This window comes from Telmatherina bonti (assembly GCF_933228915.1).
Source record: "Telmatherina bonti genome assembly, chromosome: 19".
Classification (NCBI taxonomy): Eukaryota; Metazoa; Chordata; class Actinopteri; order Atheriniformes; family Telmatherinidae; genus Telmatherina; species Telmatherina bonti.
The window spans coordinates 14,908,582-14,924,974 of record NC_136617.1 but is presented as its reverse complement, the minus strand read 5'-3'; the positions used below and the strand labels follow the sequence as shown (position 1 = coordinate 14,924,974).

At 38.0% G+C, this 16,393-nt stretch overlaps 1 protein-coding gene across 2 annotated transcripts; it reads left to right on the top strand.

Moving 5' to 3' along the window:
• Nucleotides 1–1,560: 1,560 nt before the first annotated feature.
• ehmt2 (euchromatic histone-lysine N-methyltransferase 2) lies at nucleotides 1,561–15,676 on the top strand. 2 transcript variants are annotated; one of them, XM_079258567.1, is made up of 26 exons: nucleotides 1,561–1,658; nucleotides 2,082–2,320; nucleotides 2,450–2,528; nucleotides 2,655–2,737; nucleotides 2,847–2,981; nucleotides 3,093–3,143; nucleotides 4,658–4,766; nucleotides 5,678–5,761; nucleotides 6,787–6,923; nucleotides 8,525–8,668; nucleotides 8,879–9,195; nucleotides 9,295–9,528; nucleotides 9,988–10,070; nucleotides 10,969–11,075; nucleotides 11,222–11,344; nucleotides 11,450–11,548; nucleotides 11,634–11,738; nucleotides 12,446–12,600; nucleotides 12,819–12,986; nucleotides 13,071–13,215; nucleotides 13,301–13,378; nucleotides 13,664–13,779; nucleotides 14,147–14,233; nucleotides 14,326–14,404; nucleotides 14,611–14,786; nucleotides 14,946–15,676. In XM_079258567.1, the coding sequence occupies exons 2-26, from the start codon at nucleotides 2,159–2,161 to the stop codon at nucleotides 15,124–15,126; spliced, it is 3,237 nt and encodes a 1,078-aa protein (XP_079114693.1). In that variant the 5' UTR covers nucleotides 1,561–1,658; nucleotides 2,082–2,158; the 3' UTR covers nucleotides 15,127–15,676. The 2 variants fall into 2 exon arrangements, with proteins under 2 accessions (XP_079114693.1, XP_079114692.1); XM_079258566.1 differs by having other exon boundaries at nucleotides 11,447–11,548.
• Nucleotides 15,677–16,393: the final 717 nt, after the last annotated feature.

Here is a 16,393-nt window from a genome sequence, read left to right as displayed (position 1 = left end):
AGCTGACGTAACAGCAGAAATCATCAGCCATTGGACGAGGAAAGCGGAAGTTCTTGCGCTTAAACGCTGTCCTGTAGTCTGTATACATTAGGAGCGTGACGCGTTGTTGATATTTATTTATTTCTGTCCCCAAATAGATAATCAAACAGATTAATGAAATGCATTAAGCCCATGATAGCTTTCCAATGTTTAAACTGTACGTTAACAGTGTGGATAATTTGTTGTGTAAAATATCATTTAGCCTTTGTAATGTCACCCTGAAGGCAATAATCCACACAATACACAAATCTATTTAGTAAGAAATCCACGTACAGTTATTTCTTACATTTTCTTATTTATTTGAAGAATCTTAATATTCTACTAAACTGGTTGGAATTTATTTTCCTAGTTATATACTCTAGCTGGCCAAGAAAGTACATCCTTGTAGTTTTAAGGAGATCATATTTATTTGACTTAAAGCAGCAGTTTGTTTATAGTCATTCATTCATTCATTTTATTTACCACATAGTCCAATTAAGGGTCATGGGAAGCCGGAGCCCATCCCAGCAATCATTGGGCATAAGGCAGGGTACACCCTGGACAGGTCGCCAGTCCGTCACAGGGCCACACAGAGAGACACACAATCATTCACACTCATTTCTAGGAACAATTTAGAGTAACCAGTTAACCTAGCATGCATGTCTTTGGGAGGAACCCGGAGAGAACCCATGCATACACAGGGAGAACATAAAAAGGCCACAGTTCTGCCGAGGCTCAAACCAGTAACCTTCTTGCTGTGTGGCCACAGTGCGAACCGCTACAATTCTACCTTACAGCTTATAATAATGCAGTGATTTTGGGCTTTTCACTTATCACATCAGTCTGGTTTTAATACATTTTACATGAAGATATGATAGGCAACATATTCACAGTTAAGTTGTAAAAGTTACGTTAAATCAAATGGCTGCTTAAACTGAAGTAAATATACATGAAAAAGAGATTCCGACAGTCAATAACTCTGAGTATCTTTGTTTTTTGTTCATTTTTTTTCTTGTATTTTTCTTGATTTCTTTGCCAGGAACAACTTGATAACACAGAAACCCCAATAGAGTCTTTAGGAGGATCTACTCAAGGAAGGGAAGGTAACTTTAGAGTTTCAGATCACTGTCATTTAAAGAAGAATCACACCATTTTATCCACTCAAATTAGTGGAGCTGTTAATCTAACTGGCTTCAGATTCATATAGTGATTATTTTTTCCTGATATAAAGATATACCAAGCTACTTCCTCATCATCTGTGTTCACACGTTTTATGTTATGTACAATGTGGGAGTTTGGTGTCACTGCTTAAAATCACAAATAAACTGACTTGCAAAGTGATTTACAATTTAGTGCATGCTGTCAACTCATCATGACTTCATCAGTGTCGCTTGCACAATGGTCTATGAGGATGTAGAAATTTCCACACTATCAAATTTACACAAATTACTCTTGTTTCTTATTTCTGTCAGCAATTATTCTAAAGAATTATGTGTCCCTTCAATGATTCCCAGATAATGCAGGCTTTAACACATCTCCGTCAGTGTCATCTCAGCAGCCTGGGAAGGAAATTTCCAGATCTGCAGATGATGGGGACAGGTGGTCGCCTGTCTCCTCCCTGCTAAACAAACCTGCTGCAGGTGAGACTTGTAGTCATTTGGCAGATTTAATCTCTTTCAGATGTTACAGATGGACCAACCTTTTTTTGGTGTTGAAACAATAAAATCTCAATAAAGCAGTGTGGTTTTACTAAACATGAATGTTTGAATATAAGTTATCAGGCATATCTTGGAGGTTTAACACATTTATTGTATTAAATTATTGTAAATACAGTAATAAATCACTGTTAAATTACATGCATATAACTTTGTGAATAAATTAGATCATCGAATTGTCATCTGATTGAATAAATTGTCATTTCAGTAGGAGTTTGGTGATCAACCTTTGCTTGACTTTGCAACCATTAAAGTTTTTAACATGGCATGATTATTGATTGGTGCTGAAATGATTTATATATGATTTAGTCTTACACATTAACATTTTTTAAAAAAAATTCGTTACAGGACATGCAGCCAAGTCCCTTTCGTCAGTGTCATCCTCTCCTTCTGCGTCTACGTCATTGTCTCCTGGTCGGGCGAAGATGAGCGTTTCAGGCCCTGCTAGTAGTAAATCCATCCTTCCCCCGACTCCTTCATCCTCGTCTTCCTCCTCTGCAACAGCTTCTTTGTTTCCCTCTGTCTCTCCTGGCCCACCTAAGATTCACAGAGCCCGGAAGACCATGAACAGGCCTCCACCAGGGCAGGTGAGAAGGACTTAGCTTTGTTTGTTTTTGTTTTTTTTTTTTTTTGTTGTTGTTCCAGGGTTTAATTGCCACCGGTGTGAATCTTGACTTGTCATGTTTTCAATTTTCATCAACTTATGTGCTTAACAGATGAGTCATATTGAGGTTCCTGCTACCTCTGCAGCTCCCTCAGGGTCCTCTGCCTTCTTCTCTTCAAACTCTGAAACTGGTTTGTACTTTAAAAAAAAAAACTAAACTAATGTTTGGTTCTGTGAAATAGATTTAATGATGTCAAGCACCTTGTTAAATGTAAAACTAACCTTGTTGTGGGTGCATTTGCTTCATGTTTCAACAGTTGCAAAAAAGAGGAAACTGAATCATTTATCAGGCAGCACGCCTGAAACGTGTGAAAACATTCCAGACAATACTCAGACTGTGGTAAGATGACGGTTTCTCAGTTGTTTAAACTTAATTTAATATGTAAAACCTCATTTGTTCTTCCCATCTGTTGTGGATTCAGTCTCTTTTGTTTTCATTTTAAACTCAGGAGGAAAAGCTGTTTTGGAAAAATGTGGAGTCTGTTACGGAGGCTGCTTCAGCAAAGGGCAAAAGCTGTTTGGGGAAGTCAGAAACTGAAGGAGGCAGGAAGATTTCTGGTTCTTCCATGTCAGATTCTGAAAAGGTGCAAGCCTTTAAGTTATTGGTTATTGTTTAAAGGTGATAGGAAATTATTTATTTTAACCTCACAGCTTGTGTATGAACTGCTTTTTTATGGTATGGTATGTTCTTTCAGTTGGAAAATGGAGGAGAACTAAGGCAACAAACTAAAGAGACAAAAGACAAAGTAAGTCATCCTTGCAAATTTGAGAAAAACCTTTTTATGACATTATAGCCACAGTAATCTTTTACATAGTTTTATAAGATTTCACACTGTTGAGCTGGTATTTTCTTATTGATGCAGTTTCTTTTTCTTTATTTTTCCATTTTTATACTGGAAAGCATATTTGCATTTTTAAAAATTCACTGTTTTCTTACAAAAAGCTGAAATCAGTCTCCAAACCAGCACTGCTTAAACAGACAGTGTTGTGAGCTGTGATGATGGTGCATGATGTGGTGGTCATGAACAGTTTGAACAGCGAGGCTTAAAAGTTCATTTATGTGAAATAATCAGATTTTCACTCAGTTCCTAAAAGACACATCAGCAATATACTGTACTCGATTATTGATGCATTGACAAATTTGATCCAATATTACAAACCTCTAGGATGAGTAGTTAACATGAAAGAGGCATCAGACTCCAAGTGCTAATTAAAGACTGACAGACTGTGGACAGATTGAACAATATAATGCCTTTTCTCAGCCTGCTTATAAATGTTTGACCTGCAAAGATCCCCCCATGTAATAGTCTGCAGAGTTACTAAGGACATCTGGCTAACTGCCGAGCAGCTACTGGTCTCTCTCACGTCAGCTGTTGTCTGTGTTCATGAGTTTGTCATCAGGAAATTACTGACAAGCATGGAAAGCCATGCTCTTCAAAATAAATATTTGTTCCTGTCTGCAGTTTGGTAGGGCAAACAGACATGCCAGAGGGTTGCTCTAATAATGTAGTATGCACTGACAAGGTCAGAGTAGATATTCTGTAAAATGCCTTGGCTTTGAAAATGGAAAATACAGAATTCCTGTAGAAAACCTTCATCCCATATATAACATATGGTTATGGCAGTAGACCATGGTTAGGGTCTTTTTGTGAGAAGGGACAACTTCCCATTGCTGATGGAGTCTGAGTTGCACTAAAATAAATAAGTAGAAGTCTTTGAATTTAATATAAACATGTTTCACAGATTAATACAGTAACCCCAAACCACAAATCAGCAGAGAATGGTTCTTTTTTTTAAATAATTAAATGTCTTTAGTTCCTTTTGAATGTCTTAATCGTGTTTCAGAATTTGCTTTAAAAATCAAATGTTTTATGGCACATCCAGTTCTCTAAAAGTTTTTATTTGATCTCAGTGCACATGTCAGAATTATAGCTTGTGATTTGATGATTTGTGTGTATTTTTAGGGATTGCTTAAAGGGTTAAGTGTACAGTTTTTTTTGCTGATATGGTCACCAAAGCAGAATAAAGTGAAAACGATGGTATAAATGTGTATCATGTGGTGTGTGTACATCTTTGTAAGTTTAAAAGCAACGTGTCTTTGGACTACAGACAGTAAAAAAAAAAAAAAAAAATAGTATAGAACTCTCAGACTGAATGAATTCCAGTAAAGTACACCAACAAAAAGGACCGATCTTTTTACACCTTTTGCATATGTTGCATTTTTACATGCAGAAATATATTAATAACTTTTGCCTTTCAGAGTTTGGAGTCTGAAACTCGTAGCATCATATCGAGAAGAAACGAGAGTGAAGAGTCTTCGGATCAGGACAAAGAGAGAAACATTGTTGATTTGGTGGAAGCGGAAGATGGTGAGTGGCGATATGTAGACTGCAGTACTGGGTTTTATTAAACGGCCGATGCAAAGCTCCAAGAGTTCAACAAGGGCAGCAGGAAAAAAAAAGAAAAGAACACTCTGCTGTAAATCAGCCAGTAGTTTGGGAAAGAAAAGCTCTCATTTGGGAGTCCACCACCACCACATGCTTTGCGGGAACTTTGGAAGAGAGACAAAGCTGGAAATTTAAAAGTTGTTTTTCTTCCCAGTTTTCTATGGAACCAGATCTTATTCAACATTTGCCTGCTTATAACGTTTGCCCTTTTTCAACATGAAAAGTTGCATTAACACTGTTGATGAGGACTAGATCAAAGTCCATCATTAAACTTTAATCAGGCATTCATTAAAATACTTTAAAATAAAAAATTTCAACAACTGAAAAGAGTGGGTTTTTAAAAAAAATTATATTAGAGGATATTACAAGGCATGTACTTTATTCTAAAAGAATAAAAGTTATACAGTAGTTACTGGTCAGTACTAACAGCTTTTCAAATTTAATGCTGAGGAGCTGATCTCACAGAAGTAGCAGAGATGTAGCATGATGTTTGATTGTTGGTGTGGAGAACTCTGTTTGGGTCAATTTCATTCACTAGCATGCAGAGGTATTTTGTTTGTCCAGTAATTTGATCAAATGTGGTCATTTGCCCAATAAAGGGTTAACAGAAGTCTAAAAGAGGCACTGTAATGAAGTAAGCAGATGTGCAGGGCTGGTAGAGAGCTGCCTGGAAGGCTGTAATTACAGCTGCAAGTATCTCTGCTAAACACTAGTTTAAGTATCTTTTTCCGTTATACTTTGCGAGGTGCGGGAATTTATGTTGCGGTGTGCATCGGCGTTCCGGATATTTTTTTCTCATGACCAGCATTTGTAATTTGGTTTCTCCTCAGCAGAAAGGCCTGGAGAATATACAGAAGTTCCTTTGGATGCTCTGGACATCGCAGCTGCTGACAGTTTGACTCTTTCCCCTCCTGCTGGTACGTTTAACATATTTACTGCCTTGAGTCTGGATTACATTTGGTCAAACCTTTCAGCTGCTGTGAAGACATTTTTGGGGAGTTAACTTTGAGCCATTGAGCATTTATTTTCTTGACAGACTTCATCAGTTTTGGTAAGAGTGTTTTTTTTGGTCTTTCTAAAATAAATTTTGGCATAAATCAGAAATATTTTCAAACATTTTATCTCATATTTTTTTCAATTTTCTTTGTTGTGTTCGGTTGTAAACTACATAAAATCAGTAAGGGATTTAGTTATAATTGAATAAATATTTTATTATGTATTAAAAAAGCTCAAAAATGACTATGTAGATTACATGTAAATCTGTATCAATACCTAAATGAAGAGTAATTATTTCATAATTTTTGATGTGCTGTAGACTTAAAATATTTACATGCTCAAACAATTATCTGAACCGTCTCTACAAATCAGTATTTAATAATGAAATCACAAAAGAAAGCAGTTAAACCAGTGTCTGGTGAACATAATCAACCACAATAAAAAAAAAAACATGTTGCAGAAAAATACTAAAGATAAAAAATTAGGATTTTTGTCTGCCAAAGCTCCTCTGACAGGTACTTTCTGTGGAAAGCAGGTTTTGTAATAAAATGCACCATAATTGTTTGCATTATTAATCATAATTAACCTCCTTATGCATAGATTTATTTACAGAAATATAAAATAAAAATAAATACAGGACAAACTGACAAAAACAAAAGTATTAGAGCAAAATAAAAGTAAATATCAGATAAATTAATATAAGTTAATACATCAAGATAAATAATAACTGATATGAAATAAATACACAAGAGTGAATTGATGGAAATAAATAACATTTACATACAAATAAATAATAGAAACATAGGTTTGTCACAAGTTTGTGACAACAGACGTTAAGAGGTTAATAACTCTTCATTTTGCTGTTATGTGTTTCAGCTTATCTTCAGATAATACTTATATTCACTGTTGGTACCATTTCCATTGATGCCTCCCCTCCTCTCTGCAGAAGGGAGTGATGCAGGTGACACAGAGCGTCTGGAGGAGCTTCCTCTCTGCAGCTGCAGGATGGAGGCTCCTCGTGTCGACAGCACCAGCCACAGAGTCAGCAGGCAGTGTATGGCCACGGAAAGCATCAATGGAGAGGTTTGTCCCTGCGTTTCCTTCCGGTGTTGGCTCTACAAATAGTCGTTTCATACCGAGTTCTTTCATCTGCATTTCCTGTCATTGGTCATTTTATTGGGCACACCTTCACATTACCAAGTTAAACCCCCTTTTTTCCCTTCATAACTGCTTCAACACATAGATTCAACAAGGTGTTGGAAACATTTTTAAGAGGTTTTGCTCCATATTGACATGATGGTGACACATGGTGGCTGCAGTTTTGTCAGCTGTACATCCGTGGTAATCTCTTGTTCCACCACATCCCATTGCTGCTGTATTGGGTTGAGATCTGGCTACTGTGGAGACCACTGGAGTACAGTGAATTATTGCTATGTTAAAAAAAAAAGATGATTTTTGACATGATGTATTACACTGCCAGAAGCATTCATCAGAAGATGATACACTGCTGACATAAAGGTGTGAATATGGTCAGCAACATGACTCAGACTGTGCTGGGTCCAAGTTTTTTACCACCAGCCTGAAGGGTTGATGCAGAGCAGGAGGGATTCATGCTCATATTTTGTTTAGGCCAAACTCTCATCCTAACATCTGAATGTTGCAGCTGAAATTGAGACTCACCAGACCAGGCAGCATTTTTCCATCTTCTATTGTCCAATGCGGGTGAGTCTGTGTGAGTTGTAGCCTCAGTTTCCTGTTCTTAGCTAACTGTTGTGGCACCTGGTGTGGTCGTCTGCTGCTGCAGCCCATCTGTTCCAAGGTTTGACATCTCACTGGATATTTTCTCTTTTTCAGTATGTTCTCTGTAAAACACAGAGACGGCTGTGCATTAAAATTTGAGCACACAGCAGTTTCTAATCTACTGAAGCCCACCTGGCACAAACAACCATGCTTGTTTTAAGGTTCAGCGAGTCATCTTGACCATGTCTAGATTCCTAAATGCATCAATTTGCTGCATTATGATTGGCTAATTATCTATCTGTGTAAACAAGCAATTGAACAGAAATGTAAAATAAAATGGCCAGTGAGTGTATATTTAATAATCAGCCGTGAAAGTAAATTTAATCTTTGCAGAGTTCATTAAATAGCTGATCTATCTTGGTGTTATTTTCCAAGATTCATGTAACTGTGCTTCTCAAACACTGATGGAAAATTGCAATCCAAAAAGCAAGTTAATTTAAAAAAAAAGGAAATTACAAGGCAGGTTATAAGTTGGGGACTTCGTGTTTACATTGGATTTTTCTGGGCAGAGATTTGTGATGATAGGACACATCTTGGCAATCTTTGCTTCCTCAAAATACATCTTTAAAAATGTCATATTTTCTTAAATATATATATTTTTTTATGTCTCCTGTTATGCAGTGGCAAACAAAATTGTAGCATACAGCTACAATTTGCAGCTCATGCTGTCTTGACAGTTTGAGTCCATTTTCTGAAGTCTGTCTGGGTGCCTGTAATTTTACATGAATAATCTCATTAATCAGAAAACTATTATAATTCACAATCATTAGTGTCATTCTTTTTTTTTTCATCTTTAACTGATTCTACAGGTATGAAATTAAATATGATGTGATGTTTAAGCATCCTAAAGGAAATGTGAAGAGAAATTTTCTCTCGTTTATCAGTTGCGGGCTTGCACCAACTGGACTATTAAAGGTGAGACCATGCGACCATCCAGCCGGGTCCCCCTCATGGTTCTGTGTGATGTCCATCGCTCACATATGGTCAAACACCACTGCTGTCCTGGTTGTGGATACTTCTGCATAGCAGTAAGTATTTAAAAGGGTTAGAAATTCTGACCATTGTGATAAAAATGTTTGTTTGTTTTTTTAACCTTGGATTATGAGTGTAGTAAACAACAAAAGCACAGATTAATTTTACTCCCAGCAGTTTTTTTTTTCCAGCGCTGCAATATCTTCCACGTCCCAACTCCTTAACGCGTTTCCTCTCCCTAAATTCTTTATTTTCTCCTCTTTCAGGGCACATTTCTTGAATGCTGCCCAGACCAGCGCATCGCTCACCGCTTCCATCGGGGATGCGTGACGGTGCTGAGTGGCGGGCGCAGCAGAGCAAACGGGGGTGGTATGCTTTTCTGTCCCCATTGTGGTGAGGACGCCTCGGAGGCCCAGGAGATCACGCTCCCTTCCTGCAGTTCCACCTCAGCAACAACTGTTGTCACCATGTCAGCCTCCTCCACCACCACTCCATCTCTGCCTCCATCTGTCCCCACCGGCCTCTCTCTCACTGCCTCCACAGGAGGGATGAAGGATGGGCAGATGCCTGAAAGACCTGTCAGGTGAGGGGAGGTTGTATATGGGGGGGAATTTTTTTTTTTTAAAGTATTTGACTCAGTTGAAGTTTAGTCATAGTTATTGTTGTTTTACCATCTTTCCAGCGCTCGTATGCACAGTCAGGGCTTGGTTACGCTGGCGGTGGAGCAGCAGCAGCAGCCTCAACCTGTAGCCTCCACAGCGACTATAACCACTGTCCCCCCAGCAGAGGAGGGGGTGGACAGCGTGGGGCCGTCGCTCTGTATGCCAAATGGAAAACCGATCAGCCCCAGTGCTCTTCCACCAGGACCGTCCAGGGCGGCGCTGCAGAAAGCTATTCTCACTCAGGACACTGAGAGGTTTTAAATCTTTTATTAAAACGTTTAGCTTCAGCAATCAACTCAAGTTCAATCTTTTATGTCTTATTTGTGTTTTCCCAAAAATACGTGCAACATATTCAGAAACATTGCAGAGCTTAAGGACTGGCAGTGATTTTTAACGCCTGATAACTGTAAAAAAAATTTTAAAAAAAGTGCGATAATAAGAAGGAAAAAAAAATATTTTACACCAAATCTGTGATTTACTGCCTCTCTTTTTAGAGAGTTAAATGGCTCTTTAGGGAAAAAAAACCAATTTCAGTGTATTTCATACTAAAATTGTAAAAAAAAAAATTAAATAAATGTTGCGCGCTCACAGTCTGCACAATCCTGTTTGGATGGGTTGTACTGGAAGTAGTTTCATTGTACCAAAACGCTGGTTCAGTGACAATAAAAGCCTCTGATTCTGATTCTCATCATTGCTGTTTTCTGATTCACCAGGAGGAAGAAACTGAGGTTCCACCCTCGACAGCTCTATCCTGCTGCCAAACAAGGGGAGGTGCAGAGAGTGCTGCTCATGCTAAGTGAGTCTCAGCTTAATGCTTTGTAATGTTTTTTAAATAGCTTTTAACTATTCTTTTTATCCTCTGTGTTAAAAGAAAAAATGGTTATAGGTTATGTTCAAATTATGGTTGACTTTAAAATATGCACTTAATGCACTTATATATTCAATATTAACATATTGGATATATAATTAGGTGTGTAATAAAGAAGCACTATGAGACTTTGAAAGGTTTTTTCCTGCCTGTACAGTGAACTGATTTTGATTCATCTTATATCTTTCCCTGTTTCTTTTCATCTCTTTCTGCAATAATGTCATCTTAGTTTCTTTGACAAATAAGCTGCAGTGTGCTTCCAGAGCATTTTAAATGAGACCCAGTCTGCAAAATTGGTCAAAATGTACATGAGAAAACTTTTTACAGTGGGTCCTTGCCTTCAGTTCTTTACTTTGATGCCATTATGATGAAAGCAGAATCACATTTTTCTGTTATTTCAAAACTCATTTTTATACGAGAACAAGTTAATATATTTTGTCAGCTTTAGGAATCAACCTTGTGTACCAATGAGCAAAGATTATGTGCTCTGCTTCCATCAGCACCTGCCTTTCAGGCCATATGACTATTGACCATGATGGGAAAACAAACTGATTGGTGGAACTAACATGATGTATTTAAAACATTATGTCAAGAATGCAAACCTTTTTTTTCCGCATTAAAATGATTTTAATTAATTTTCTCAACAAAACAAGTCTAATTGTTGCAAGACAAGCTAATTATATTATGCCATTGAACTTTTTTTTTTTTATATAACTTCTGTACTATTCGGACCTTCTGCTTGCACCAAAAAGGAAATATGACGCGTTGAAAGCCCAAAAAGCACAACGCTGTCTTCTTTAAGTTGTTGTTTATATGTGTGTTCCAGTGGAGGGCATAGATCCGACATACCAGCCTGACTCTCAGAACCGGCGCTCTGCCCTTCATGCTGCAGCTCAGAGAGGCCTGCTGGAGGTCTGCTACATGTTATTACAGGTGAGACATTTACAAGCATCTTTCTCTTTTTCCTGCATAGCAACCATTAACTTGATGTTTTATTGCTAAAAGACTGCAAAAGCAATCATTTCTCACACGAGGGCGTTTCTCTTTCCTGTATTTTTATATGTTTTAAACCCTGACAGGCTGGTGCTCAAATAGATGCCAAAGACAAGGATCTGAGGACTCCTCTGCTGGAAGCCATCATCAATAATCATATTGAGGTGGCTCGCTACCTGATACAGAACGGTGCCTGTGTCTATCATGTTGTGAGTGCCTGTTTGTGCTAAAAGTACTTTTTTGGGGGTTAGGGTGAGGGAGTGAGGGTTGCTTGGTTGGGCTTCAGTGTTTGTCTCTGTCATTCTTGTAAGGAGGAAGATGGATATACTGGACTCCACCATGCAGCCAAGTTGGGAAACCTGGAAATTGTCAACATGCTTCTGGAGACGGGACAGGTTGATGTGAATGCGCAGGTTCGAGAAGAGCTGAAACATCTACAAACTGTCACATGCCCTTTTGCCGTTTTTAATGTAGTTTCTCCCTGTATGGTGGTTTTAGGACAGCGGTGGATGGACGCCTATTATTTGGGCCGCAGAGCACAAACATGTTGAAGTGATCAAATCGCTGCTGAACAGAGGAGCCGATGTCTCCATCAATGACAAGGCGAGTTTTTATAATAAGGAGATGTGAACGATGACTGATGAATAAGTCTGAATCGGAGCAAATTCCCTTTTACCTTTCATTGGATGAACTTTTTGTTTCTTTTTTTTTTTTTTATTATTTCTTTCTCTGCTCTTTTGCTCTGTTCATTATAAATTAAAATTCAGTTGCGCTTCCTTCAGGGCAACCTTTTCAAGACCTTAATATTAAATTAATTGAATATATGCAACTCTATCGCATCAATAGGGGCATACAAAAATTTAAAAAAAATAGCACATTTTAACTACATGTTTGGCTTTATATTGATCCTGATTAACCAGCAAATGTATAAAAGTATAAAAAAAATTGAAAATTAATTGATGATATTCAACTGGAACTAAATAAATAAAATGTATGGGGGTAAAATCCAAAAAGTGAGCGACCACAATGGTTGTTTATTATATTTTTATCTATTGTGTTTGCCCCTGATTGTTGAATGTGAATTCTTTCAGCTCTCTTGAGACCAAAGTTACTTTCCTTCTTACCTTCAATATTATCACTCTTATGTTTAGTTTCCAGATAATTAATAATGGAACTATTACTTGAAACTGACTGATGGCATTAACTGTCATCAGTGATATAATAAAAAAAAAAAAAAGAAACAATGCAGTGGTATGGAAATATTCCGGGTCGTTACATTAAACAGCTCCTTTTTTCTTTTATTCGATCAGGAGCTGAACGTGTGTCTTCACTGGGCGGCTTATGCAGGCAGTGTAGATATAGCAGAGATGGTGCTGAACGCAGGCTGCTCCCTCGCCTCGGTTAACATCCACGGAGACACACCGCTCCACATCGCAGCCAGAGAAGGCTACTTGGACTGTGTTACGTGAGTCAATCTCATTCTTTAACTAGAGTCTCGATTAAGCTAGAAGTCCAAGTGCGCAGTCATCTCTGGTTTTCCTTATGCTTCACCATAATTCAATTGGTTGCTTTAATTTTGTCTGTTTTAATAAAAAACAACAACACAAAAACAATTTAAAAAAAAAAAAAAAAAAAAAAAGAAACATGGTTTGGTAATGAGCATCCTCTCTTTTCTTTCTGCAGATTATTCCTGTCCAGAGGTGCAGATATCGATATCATGAACAGGGAAGGAGACACGCCTCTCACCCTTGCGCGAGCCGACACGCCGGTGTGGGTTTCGCTCCAGATCAACAGAAAGCTGCGAAGGGGAGTAACCAATCGTTTGCTTCGGACGGAAAGAATCATCTGCAGGTAGATTTTTACGATTTTTCAGTTGTTTAATTTTTCTTTAAACTTTTCATCTTGTCTCAGATAACATCGTTCATTGTGTTTCAGTGATATTGCGCAGGGCTACGAGAACGTACCGATTCCCTGTGTGAATGCAGTTGATGATGAGGGTTGCCCTTCAGATTACAAATATGTTTCAGAAAACTGTGAAACTTCAGCAATGAACATAGACCGGAATATCACACACTTACAGGTAATTTAGTTTAGTTTGGGATTCACATCTCACCAGCAACACAGTAGAGCCGTGTATCTGATTCGTTTCATTTTTCTGTCTTTAGCACTGCAGCTGCACCGATGACTGCTCATCTAGTAACTGCCTCTGTGGACAGCTCAGCATCCGCTGCTGGTATGACAAGGTAAAGAGCTGTTTTAAAAGCTGTGGGTTTGGAATAACATCTTCGGAAAAGTTGCAGAGTTGCATTTAAGGAAGCAATATCAGTTGCTTAGACTCCTTAATGCTAACATCCTTTAATTAAATTCTGAGAGTAGAAGCAAAGTCATTCAGCAACTGAGTAGATTAAAGGGGTTTTTGTTATTTAGTTTAGTTTCCCACATTCAATTCAGACAACAAAACAGCTGGGCCAATGGCCAGAACTTAATGTCATCTAGTCTCAGATTGTTTCACCTCTTTCTGTCCCCAGGACCAACGACTGCTTCAGGAGTTCAACAAGATTGAACCTCCGCTCATATTTGAATGCAACATGGCTTGTTCTTGTCATAGAACATGCAAGAATAGGGTCGTCCAAGCAGGAATCAAGTGAGTACGAAACATCACAAATCCACTATGTCTTACCAAATTACTTTTCCTTTGAGCTCAAAGGCAGCAACACATCATTATTTCTCTGAGCAACAGTCACCTGTTTTCATTATGCTTTATCAGAGGTTTAAAAAAAAAAGATTTTCTCAGGCCATTAACAATAAATGATTATCCATCTTTCAACATGCTGATGCAAGCAGCAAGGACAGGACACTAATTAATAATCAATCTGAAGCTGAATTGGTTGTAGGAGAAGAGCGTCCCTGGTGAAAGGGAGCCACATGTTGCCATCAGGTCCAGTTTTATAATTGACCAGTGTCCTTGGCAACCACATTTTTAACCTCATTATTCCTTTTTAACCCTTCAGAGTTCGCCTACAGCTCTACAGGACAGAGAAGATGGGCTGGGGAGTTCGAGCTCTGCAGGACATTCCCCAGGGGAGCTTCATCTGCGAGTATGACTAATCTGTCTTCAATCAGACAAGGCTGGTTTTTATTTAAAAACTAAGAACTTATAAACTTTTATATTCATCATGTGTGCATGTAGATACGTTGGGGAGCTGATCTCTGATGCAGAAGCAGATGTTAGAGAAGACGACTCCTACCTGTTTGATCTGGACAATAAGGTGAACCTTTAGGAAATGGGGAGACAACTGTGATGGAAAACAGAGAGGGAGACTGTTTAATGTGACTAAATCATAAATCTGACATCTTGTTGTGTTTTTAAAATGTTCCATCGGCATATATTAACTTATGGGGGTTGATGATGAGCATTTTCTCTAAATAGTCTTTTTTTTTTTTTTTTTTTTAACCATTTTTATTTTCTTCAAAGGATGGGGAAGTGTACTGCATTGATGCCCGTTACTATGGCAACATCAGCCGATTTATCAACCACCTTTGTGACCCAAACCTCATCCCAGTGCGGGTGTTCATGCTGCATCAGGACCTGCGGTTTCCCCGCATTGCTTTCTTCAGCTCCAGGGATATCCTCAGTGGACAAGAGCTGGGGTGAGAAGCTGAGTTGATAATCTGTTATTTCTTTTTTTCATCTTCCCATCTGCATTTAACTTGTCCATCACGTGCACTTTTCTAGGGTTTGTTCAACCAGAATTTCCTTTCACACTGACTTAATGTGTAGTGTTGTCTAATCTTTATTCTTGTCGTCAGGTTCGACTATGGAGATCGGTTTTGGGACATTAAGAGCAAGTATTTCACCTGTCAGTGTGGATCAGAGAAATGCAAACACTCGGCTGAGGCCATCGCCTTGGAACAGAGCAGGCTGGCTCGACTGGAGGCCTGCTCAGAATCGGGAGCCGATTGTGGGATGACCTTGTTAGGAAACTCTTAAAACACTTAACCATGGAGCCTTTGGATAAACCTCTTCGGTTTTAAAGGCACACACCATCAATGAAAATGTGGGGATATCTTATATCAGTTTGCACGGTGCTGTCTTTTCTTCCTGTTTGACTTCTTGAAATCTTTTCTGAAATCTTGTTACTCGAAACTGTCACTTTATCATTTCCACAGTAACCAGGACTTTTAGATTTTATAAAGCTGTTATTGAGGGAAACAGGAAAACATGTGATTGTATGTACAGTCATTTTACTGTATCTTACAAAGTCCTTAAGCTTTGACATGAAGATTATCTGCTAGGACTCTGCCTTCATATTTCAACCAAACAGGTATTCAATTAATATTTTCTTACTTTTTCATTGTCGTGCCAACATCACAAAGCAGTTTGGCCCAGGACCAGTAATAGATCCAACCTAAGCCCCTGCTGGATTCATTTGAGACCTGTATTACTGTAATGTTTACTTATTTGTCCTTGTATTTTATTTTTTTTTATACATATTGTGTCTTTTGTCACTTGTAGTGTAATAAAATGACTCATGAGTTGATCTTTGGTCTCTGGCATTAATATAAATACTGAATTAATTTATGACCCACAACATGTTCTGTGACACAGGTTTGCAATGTGGGAAACAATTAAGTACCCTTACACTTTCAGTGTCTATTAAATTTTAATAATTTTCTATATACTTTGTTACTTGTTTGATTTGTGTGGTTTCAAGGCTGTAATTTAAAAAAAAAAAAAAACTGACCATTCAGCAGGGGGCATGTAGGGCTTCAAATAAACTTTGTGTAAAGAAAATACATTTCTGCCCAGACTGGCAAAAGAGACTACATTTAGGATAAGATGTCTCACTCTTTTTCTGTTTGTATCCTTATTTGCATTTGACACAATGGGAAGGAACCAGCCTTTTACTGGCAAAAATAGTTAATGATATCTATTTAAAAGCAACTTAAAAGCATTTTTTAAAGTGTCAGAAGTTAAAAGAGATGATTTACGACAGTTATATTTTTTAGGCTCCCTCTTTATCTAAAGACAAGCTATCCCATTCTTTGAATGACATGGCAAGTTATGTTTCAAAACAAATTATTTAACAGATTTCTCACTTTTATTTTGTGTTTCCACATCTCAGTTGTGGATCAGAGGAACTAAGCATCAAACCATTAACCCGCTGATATTTATCCATGTACTATACCTCCTGAAGCACAACCCTGTATTAAAGAAGAGCGTTGCTCTGCTTAATTCATCAAATATATTTATACCA

Bases quoted from the DNA above. Each gene is read 5' to 3' on its own strand.
- ehmt2 (XM_079258566.1), top strand. From the start codon at position 2,159: ATGAGCGTTTCAGGCCCTGCTAGTAGTAAATCCATCCTTCCCCCGACT. The intron at 2,321-2,449 runs GTGAGAAGGACT...TGTGCTTAACAG, and splicing joins ACAGGCCTCCACCAGGGCAG to ATGAGTCATATTGAGGTTCC. The intron at 9,196-9,294 runs GTGAGGGGAGGT...CCATCTTTCCAG, and splicing joins ATGCCTGAAAGACCTGTCAG to CGCTCGTATGCACAGTCAGG.